The 9,743-nt window shown below is 57.4% G+C and overlaps 1 protein-coding gene across 1 annotated transcript in view; it reads left to right on the top strand.

The window, feature by feature from the left end:
- Positions 1 to 9,743, top strand: part of CABLES1 (Cdk5 and Abl enzyme substrate 1) — a 70,930-nt gene that overhangs the window by 45,256 nt on the left and 15,931 nt on the right. Inside the window, exon 4 of the mRNA XM_005875404.2 lies at positions 1,384 to 1,461. Coding sequence (XP_005875466.2) covers positions 1,384 to 1,461 — 78 coding nt within the window. The remainder of the gene's footprint in view (positions 1 to 1,383; positions 1,462 to 9,743) is intronic.

Here is a 9,743-nt window from a genome sequence, read left to right on the forward strand (position 1 = left end):
AACGGGCTCCAGGGACTGGGACGTCCTGAGCTCTCATCGCTGCTGTGACGTTCCAACAAGGCAGTTACAGTTCCTCTCCTTTCCATGTGGGACACGGGGCTCGGAGGAAAGCCCCCGTGTGTGAAGCTGGGACGTAGTTGGGTCCCCTCGGCCACTGTGGACGGGAGTCACTGTGCAGTGAGCAGCCTCAGTCCTGTCCCCGGTGATGGGGACTCGGTGCTCCCAGGGCGTTGCGGGGGGGCTGCCAGGTGTCACGGCTGCACCCACCGCGGGAAGAGGGGAGCAGCCCCTGGCTCGCCGCTCTGGGGTCCGTACCCTCCTGAGGAGGAAATCGGGAGCAGAAGCAGCGCTGAGGGATGAGTAACGGGGAGGGGACGGCGGAGCCAGTGTCGAGGGACAAATACGAGGTCCCCGAGTGCCGTGTGGCACAACAGGCAGAAGGAATAGCAAAGGACAGAGGCGTGCAAGGCGGGACTTGAAGGTGGGTGTGCAAGTCCTTTGTGGTGAGTGAGGGGCGTGGGGGGTGCCGTGTGTGAGGGCCAGAGAGGCAGGAAGAGCGAGGAGACAGGCCGGTGCCGTGCTGGGAAGCCCGACTTGCGAGCGTGGAAGCCACGGAATGTCCCAGTGAACCAGGTCAGAGCCCCCCAATCTGATGCCAGTGGTGCTGTCTGCTCCGCTGGCTTCAGGATTAGTTACCGAAGGGAAAGATCACAGAAGCCAACAAGCTTCGCATCTGATGTGTGTTGCCATGGCACCAAAGAATGTTGTTTTTTCATTTCCACTCCTTTCTCCATTGTTTCCATCCGTCATTCTCTTTCGCAAACGTTATTCTCGATGCCAGGGTAAGTGCTGCTGAGAGCTCGCTAATGCCTGTCTGCGTGCCCTTCGATCGATCACGTGAGAGCGTCGGTGCAGGGCCGTTTCCAGGAGTGTCTGTCGCAGGGATGGGGCTGAGGCTGCTGGTCCTTGTTCCTTCATTGACCCTCAGAGCCCGTGTGCCGCAGCCTGGGAGACACACCCAAGCATCTGCGTGTCTCTCCTGCTCCAGGTTCCTGGCCCGTTGCTCTTGCTCCGTAACTGCAGGGTGGGAGCCAGGGGTTTAATGTGGCTGCGGGCACAGCACCGGGCACCCAGCTCAGCCCTGCGCCCGTCTGGCCTGTGCAGCCCAGAGCCAGCAGGTCGCACAGAGGACTCGCTGCGCTCCTTGCAGACCCTCCGAGCAGGGTGTCTCGCTGGCTGACGGGATCAGAGGCAGCGGAGGCAGAGGCGGAGGGAGGGGCAGACGCCGCTGCGAATCCCATGAGCGCTTCATCGCTCGGGGATTTTTAAATTTAAGAGTCTTTGCATTTAGTTGTTTGTTCTTTTTCTGTTTTTATTTTGTAGAATCGTCCTCCTCAGTGGCAGGCGATCCTTCTGCAGCGTGTTCTCAGTGCTGCCGTATCGGGACAGCGCCCAGGCCGGGTACGTACCTGCACTCGCCATGGCTCTCGGGCGAGAGGCTGTGGGACCACGTGTGGGAGGTGCTGCCCTTCCCTTCCCAGCAGCTCGCCTCTCTCTGACACTGGACATTCAGGGAAAGTCGAAGGAAAGAGTTCTACCTTCTTTTCAGCCAGAAAGCGTCCTTGCAGGTGTGTGTGTGTGTGTGTCCGTCCCCGTGTTTATCTGTGTGTCTCTGTGTGTATCCCCGTATCTGTGTGTCCCCGTGTTTATCTGTGTTCCTGTGTGTATGTCTCTGTGTTTATCTGTGTTCCTGTGTGTGTGTCCCCGTGTTTATCTGTGTTCCTGTGTGTATGTCCCCGTGTTTATCTGTGTTCCTGTGTGTATGTCTCTGTGTTTATCTGTGTTCCTGTGTGTGTGTCCCCGTGTTTATCTGTGTGTGTGTCCCCGTGTTTATCTGTGTGTCTGTGTGTGTATCCCCATGTGTATCTGTGTGTGTCCCTGTGTTTATCTGTGTTCCTGTGTGTATGTCTCTGTGTTTATCTGTGTTCCTGTGTGTGTCCCCGTGTTTATCTGTGTTCCTGTGTGTGTCCCCATGTTTATCTGTGTGTTTGTATCCCCGTGTGTGTCCCCGTGTTTATCTGTGTTCCTGTGTGTAACCCCGTGTTTATCTGTGTTCCTGTGTGTGTCCCCGTGTTTATCTGTGTTTGTGTGTGTATCCCCATGTGTATCTGTGTATGTCCCCGTGTTTATCTGTGTGTGTGTCCCCATGTTTATCTGTGTGTCTGTGTGTGTATCCCCGTATCTGTGTGTGTGTCCCGTGTTTATCTGTGTTCGTGTGTGTGTGTGTGTGTGTGTGTCCTCGCTATGCTGCCTGCTGCTTATGATGTGCACGTTGGCATATCCTGATCCTGTGAAGCAAGAACAATGCAGGGCCCACCCCACCCCCCGGGCCTTGCCAGCTCTGGAGACAGGGAGGTCAGGAAAGGAATGACACAGCCGTGTGCCCACTCTGCCTCCTTGTACTGGGCTTGGGGCTGGAACCCGACCAGCCTGCGGAGCAAATACCAGAGCAGAGCGGACCAGAAGCAGAGGGGGAACGCCACCTCTCAAGGTCAACAAGCTCCTCCTTTGGTCTGAAAAAAACGTAGGTAGTGAGGCTCTGACCTTGCAAAGCGCTGCCTCCTTCCCCAGCCCCAGACTCTGTGCCTCTGCTCTGAGTCCTGCCCCTCACCTGCACCTGCTCCCTGCATCTGTGTCTCAGGGAGCTGCAGGGGCTCAGGGCAGGACGCTGGGAGCGCCGTGGGTGGCGGGAGCGCCGTGGGTGCTGGCACTGGCCTCTGCAAACTCACGCAGGGCCTCCTTCTGGGTGCTGTGACGGTCACAGGCTGTCCACAGGACCTGGCCCGAGGGAGGGCGGCAGGTCCTGGTGCTGCTTCACCCTTTACGGTGCCCCCTGGTTCACGGGAGATGCATTTTAAGACCCCCGTGGGTGCCTAAACTGCGGGTAGTACTGACCCTGTATATACCATGTTTCCTCCTGTATGTACACAACTATGATAAAGTTTAATTATAAATTAGGCACAGTTAGAGATTAACAACAGTAACTAGTAATGAAATAGGACAGTGGTAACAATCTGCTGCAATGAGTTATGAGAACGTGGCATTAGTAAGTAAAACCAGGGCCGCTTGAGCACAAACCCTGCGGACTGGACGGGGTCTGGTAACGAAGGCGGCTGCTGAGTGACCGGCAGGCGGGGGCGTCTGTGGCGTGAACGCACTGACAAGGTGGGTTCCCATCGGGCGGGAAGGAGCGGACACAGATTCCATTCTGGCCTGAGGATGGCACCGAATTTAAACTTACGAATTGTTTGTTTCTGGAATTTTCCATTTAATATTTTCGGGCCCCAGTGGACCAGGGGTCACTGAAACCGCATAAAAGCGAAGCCGTGGATAAGGGAGGACGGCGGTATTTAGGGGGGTCACCTGTGGGGTTATTAGGAGACTCGTCCTGCCACTTGTCCCAGATGCAGACGCGGAATGTGGGAGGGCTCACGGGACGTAACCTCACACCTTGGATACGAACAAGCAAACTCGCCACTCCCTCAGCTTTTATAGATGAGAAACCAAGATGCAGAAAAGGTAATTTCTGTAACAAAGCCCCCGGCCGGGCCCCCATGTCACCCGCCCGCGGGGGCGGCACATGCTGACGTCCTCAGGAGAAACTGGCAGCACGAGTCGGATTGAGCAGCGAGACTCAGCAGTGTCCTGCTTGTCATTTTTTAAATATATTTTCACTGATGTCAGAGAGGAAGGGAGAGGGAGAGGGAGAGAGAGAGAAACATCCATGATGAGAGGGAACCATGGATCGGCTCCTCCCGCACGCCCCCCACTGGGGATGTGCCTGACGGGGCATTGAACCGTGACCTCTTGTTTCATAGGTCAGTGCTCAACCACTGAGTCACGCTGGCTGGGCTGTTCTGCTTTTTAAATGTTTTAATGAACAGATACCCTATTTATAATAACTGCCACTTATAATTATGATCTTTAAGCTAATTATTGGGAAATAATTATGCTTAAATGACAAGTGTTTATGCTAGTAAATTTATACATATACATATTCTTAAACTCCTGCAGCTCATGTGCATACTAACTAGTATGTTTTCACTGTGGAAAATTCCTTTACCTTTACGCTAAAGCCTCTCCGTGACCAGGACGTAAGTCCTAGGATTCCCGGGGTGGACAGGGGGCTTCCCTGCCTTGCAGCTCGAGCCCGTAGGCTCCCTGCCCCCCCGCCCCCCCTCAGCTGAGCCAGCCACCCGACTCCGGCCGCTGGGCTGCTCAACACGCGGTTTCTGGCTCCTGTGGTTCCGTTGTGCTTGGGCACGTGGACCAGGCCACGTGTGCCCGAGAATTCAGACAGGCGCAGACCAGCCGCGGACGGGTCCATGTGCGTCCCAGCTTCATCCCAAGAAAGATTTAAAGACAGGAAACTCAAAAGTCCCTTCACTGCACTTGAACCCCCGACTGGAGAGCATCTGTCGGGGTGGCCTTATCTCTTCTGGGTCTGTCTTCTGGCCCCTGCAGCTGCCAGAGCGTCCCAGCCCCTCTACCCCCCCCCACCCCCCCCAGCTTTGCTCTTGGGTTTAAGCTGAACTGGACTGACTTTGGCTCCTGACATCTGCTGAGCGAAGCAGACAGGCCGGCCCAGGGGAGGCTTCACAGGCGCTCGTGACAGTCGTCCTGCTGGGGCCCCACCGACACAGAGTCCAGCTGAGTCGGAACAGTGGTTCTCCACCTTCTGGCCCTTTAAATACAGTTCCTCATGTGGTGACCCAACCATAACATTATTTTCGTTGCTACTTCATAACTGTAATGTTGCTACTGTTATGAATCGTCATGTAAATATCTGATATGCAGGATGGTCTTAGGCGACCCCTGTGAAAGGGTCGTTCGACCGCCAAAGGGGTCGCGACCCACAGGTTGAGAACCACTGAGTCGGAGGGAGAGGCTGTCCAGCCTCCACCCAGCCCTCTCACGTACGTGGATTCGTACTCAGACCTCGCCGGCGCTGTGACCCAGCCCATGTATGAAAGCCCTGAGGCCTGCCCCTGACTAGAGAAGAAGGCGAGCAGCCCTACGCCTGCGGCTTACGGAGGCTCTCAGCTCTCGGCTCTCAGCTCTCCGCTAATCTGAAGAGCAGGTGGGGTGGGGTCCGAGTCCTCAGACGCCCTCCTGTCTGTAGGTTTCCAGGTTCCTTGCTGACTCTCTTGGTGCAGATTCGTTCTCAAGGCCCCTGTTTACTTTGTGTGGCCTTCCCAGAATTCCCAGAATCCATGAGAAGCACCTGCCCCTTTGCCTTGCCAAGCCCCAGGCTGCGGCTTCTCTGCGGGAGTGAAAGGGCCCTTTTCCCCTTCCCCTCCCCCTCCCTCTCTGCATCCCTCCTCGGGGAGCTTTTAACCCTTTGCTCTCTCGTCCTGGCTGGGGAAGACCATGGCTTGTTAGTGACAAGCTGGCTGCAAATTGCCCACACTGTTTGGACTTGGTTTTTTGTTTTGTTTTGGTTAATCCTCACCCTGGGATATTTTTTTCCAATGATTTTTAGAGAGTGAAAGGCAGAGAGGAGGGGAGAGGCAGAGAGAAACATTGACGTGAGAGACACATGGATTGATTCCTCCTGCACGAGCTCTCACCCGGGCGGGGGATCAAACCTGCAACCCGGGTACGTGCCCTGGACCAGGAGTTGGACACGAGACCCTTTGGTCTGCGGGCAGATGCTCTATCCACTGACCCACACGGGCCAGGGCTGTTTGGCCTTGCTTGCACTTTCCTGCCTCAGTTTCCCTATTCCACTTGCCCTGGAATTTTCCTGGCTCCTCACTGCCCTGTTAGATAGGAGATGCTTCTAATAACTGTCTTCTTTTCCGGTTCTTTCCCGTTGGGAATTCAGTCTTGCCCGGGGCATGATGGGCATGGAGGGGGGGTGCAGGGCGGGTGCATTCAGACAACTCCCAGCTCCCCAGTCGCTGTCCACACCCCTCAGGTCTCTGGCTGTCGGCAGTTGGCTGGCCTCGCCCTCCGTCAGCTCCGTGTCACCTCCCAACCGAGCATCCTTCGGTCGGTGGGAAATGTCAATAGCATGCAGCCCTGTGAGCAGATGAACACACGGCTCTTCCCACGGGCGCCGGGCTTGCGGGAAGCAGGGGCGCTCTTGGCTGCACGTTGAGTTGGAAGCGGGTGGTTTCCCCAGGTCCGTTCTGGGTGGGAGTCGGGAGGTGGGAATAATGCAATGGGGGGTCCGCCCGGGACCCAGAGCTTCCTCCTGCTTCCCGCCCTCTACCACCCTCTGGCCTGTCCCTCCTGCGGCAGGACCTCCTGCTTGGACCCCAGGCGAGTGCAGCTGCATTACAGGCCAGAAGGGCGTCCTGTGGGGCGACTCCATTCCCGGCGTCCCGTCAGCGGGAGCAGGCACGCCCGTCCCAGACACCAACTCCAGAGCTTTGGGAGCGGGTCCCCCTGTGAGGGGGAGACTGCAGGCCTGGAGTTGGAGCTGCCCCCGCCGCCCCGTGCACACAGCTGCCATGAGAGCCAGATGGTCTTCAGTCCCTGGAGGTGGGGCATCCGCAGGCATTTTGCACATACAGGGCGGGGCAGGAGGGTTACAGCTGTTTCCATGGGAAGCAATACAACGTTGATAAATACAAGAATAAGCTCTTGTTTCTCGTACAACCGTAAACCTACCTTTATTTTAAATTGACTCCAGAGAGACTGGAAGGGAGAGGGAGAAACATCCGTTGGCTGCCCCCTGCACGCCCCCTTTTGGGGATTGAGCCTGCCACCCAGGCCTGTGCTCTGACTGGAATTGAACCAGCAACCTTTGGGGCGATGCCCAACCAACCGAGCCACACGGGCCAGGGCTGTGAGCCTACTTTTCCGTGTAGATCCCATTGGAAGGAGGTCGGAGCGAGTCCGGGTAGCTTGTGGCTGAGGATTCTAGAAAATAACCACGCTCGTGATCCCAACAGAATAGCGCCTGCGAGGTGTGTGTGTTGGGGACAACCCACTGAGAGAAGCATTCCTGGTTGACGGTGAGCCGACTGCACGGTCGGAGCCCCAGTGTCTCTGGACGTGAAGCTTTAAACAGCAGCTTCCGTGTGGCGTTCGTGTCCCCAGCCTTTGTTGCTGGGCCCACTTCCTGAGCGTCGGTCACTCGGTGACACAGAGGACGGCCCTTCCAGAGAGAGGCCTCCAGCCTCCACGCCCCTCCCCCACGTCCCCCCAAGACGCCTCTTTGTTGTGGGAATTACACACTCACGATTGTGCTGCTTTCTCACACCGTGCATGTTCCCCCAGCGACCGGCTCTGGGATGATCTCATGGCTGAACGATGCCGTGATCGGCTGTTTGTAGGAGCTGCCTCAGAGGCCCCTCATTGCTGCCAGTGCCCGGGGGGTGGCGTGTGGATGGCGAGCTCAGTGGGGGCGGGCAGGACTGAACGCTGCTCTGATTGTCCGTGGCCTGGTGGCCTGGCCCGTCCGCTGCTTCTGAACTGAGGGCAGCGCTCTGCTCTGGACCAGCAGGCAGACTTGCCCGATGGCAGGTGCTGCGGGGGCGACAGCGAGGATTCTGGAGCCGCGTTAGCCCTTGTCGCTGAGTCTGGGGTGCAGCCCCCAGTGGTGCCGGGCTAGAGGCGGCCTTGCTGCCCAGCCAGCCTCACACTCTGCTCTCTGTGAAGCAGATCTCGGGCCTGTTATTTTTTAAGCGTCTGGAAATCCTGTTAACATTTAATTAGCTTTTAAGTTATTTACACATCCACGTGTTCAACGCATTGTCCTTTAAAGATCGATGCCCAGAGGGGCTCCCGGCCGGCAACCCCGGCCCGAGAGGCAGCCCCGTCACAGAAGTAAATCCCAGCGGCCGTCCCGGAGGCGGAGGCCCGGAGACGAGCTCATTGGCCACAACACACTTGGGTCACCCACTTCCCAGGTGCTGATGCTTTAAATCACATGCACGTACGGCTGCTGCTTTCATTGAGAGGAATATCGGTTCATTAGCCAAACGCTCCCTAAGGAATGGGCCTTGGCTCGGCCCTGCTGTCCAGTTCCATGCGGTGCGGCTCAGTGAGCTGGAAGAGGACACGGGAGCACTGTGCTGCCCACAGGAGGGAGTCAGGAGCTGGCCCTGTGTGGCCTTGAGCACCGAGGGGACCCCCTCTGGGCACCAGGAGAGCTAGACCAGCCTCTGCTCTGACCAGACGACCCACCACGATGAAGTCGAGTACGTCCGCTCTGTCAGGGGACAAAACTAAGACGGGCCCCGGGGTTCCCACCACGAGGTGACGGGCTTCCCAGGAGACCCACGGGGTGAACTGCAGTGCCGTCTGCGGGGCTGGCTCCGCCCCAGAGAGCCCACCTCTGCGTCTGCTTCTTGCTTAGAGGTGTCACTGTTGTGGGGCTGTCTCCCCAGGTGTGTTTTCATCCCCTCCCCCATCTTCTGTGGCCCCTTCCCTGTCCTCCTCACACTACCTCCCATCCCTCCCACCCCCATTGGCCAACCTTCGTAAAAAAAAAAAGTGTGTGTGTGTGTGTGTGTGTGTGTGCGCGCGCGCCCTGGGTTTTCAAAGTGTGTTTGTTGCTCACAGCCTCTGCAAAGGTTAAGAAACTTAAATAGGCCCAGCTGGTGTGGCTCAGTGGTTGAGCATGAGCCAGGAACCAGGAGGACACGGTTCGATTCCCGTCAGGACACAGGCCCAGGTTGTGGGCTCCATCCCCAGTGTGGGGTGTGCCCGAGGCAGCCGATCCATGATTCTCTCTCATCATCGATGTTTCTGTCTGTCCTTCTCCCTTCCTCTCTGACATCAATAGAAATATTTCTTTTAAAAAAATAAACAAATAGCATGAGAAACGAGGTCTTGTAGCTAAATAAGACCTGGGGCTGTGGGCGCGGAGGGAATGGGAGCAGCGGTCCTGTCAGGGCATCTCCTCCCACGGGGTCCTGTCCTGAGCCTGACCGACCGTGCCCTCCTGCGAGTCCAAGTGACACGGAAACGGTTCCGCTCTCGGTTTTGGACAAGACCCACATGGGCGGTGGAACTTGCCTCCGTTCCATGCTTAGAAGGAGGCGGAACATAAGTAAATTCATTTTTGAACTCAACATGCATCTGGGAAAAATGATCTCTGAGGCTTTTCAAACCAATTGCAAAGCCCAACTTCATTTGCTTTTAAGACTTTGAGCTGCCGTTCCCCGGGATCCGCCTCCGGTGCCGCAGGGTCAGCGCTGGCACCCCGTGATGTCGCCGTTCCCCAGGGTCTGCCTCCGGTGCCGCAGGGTCAGCGCTGGCACCGAGTGATGTCGCCGTTCCCCAGGGTCCGCCTCCGGTGCCGCAGGGTCAGGGCTGGCACCAAGTGATGTCCGTGTTCACGCCCCGTGTTGATGGGAGAGATGATCTGAGAGGGAACGTGAAGACTTGATCACTCGTCAGTCCTCTGCCTTCGGCTGCTGCTCCGCTGGGTGTTTTCAACTCTCCCTTTGGGGGAACCAGCGCACCTTCCAGGCCTTTCTGCACCCTTCCCACCCTCTCGGGTTCACAAAGAGGGGGCATCAAGGCCACGGTCTCTGGCTTCTCCTCGCTCCCCTGAGGCCTGTTCCAGCTCCCCTCCGGGTCTCCCCCGGGGGCCTCGCTCCAACCCACAGGCTGTCAGCCTCAGTGCCCGGACCTTGCTCGCGATTGGTGCATCCGCTGTCCTCTCTGCTGGAGGAAGTGAGGGCTGCCATGGAGGCTCCTGGAGGGGGCGGGGCAGGTGGCCC

This window comes from Myotis brandtii, unplaced genomic scaffold (assembly GCF_000412655.1).
Source record: "Myotis brandtii unplaced genomic scaffold, ASM41265v1 scaffold460, whole genome shotgun sequence".
Lineage (NCBI taxonomy): Eukaryota > Metazoa > Chordata > Mammalia > Chiroptera > Vespertilionidae > Myotis > Myotis brandtii.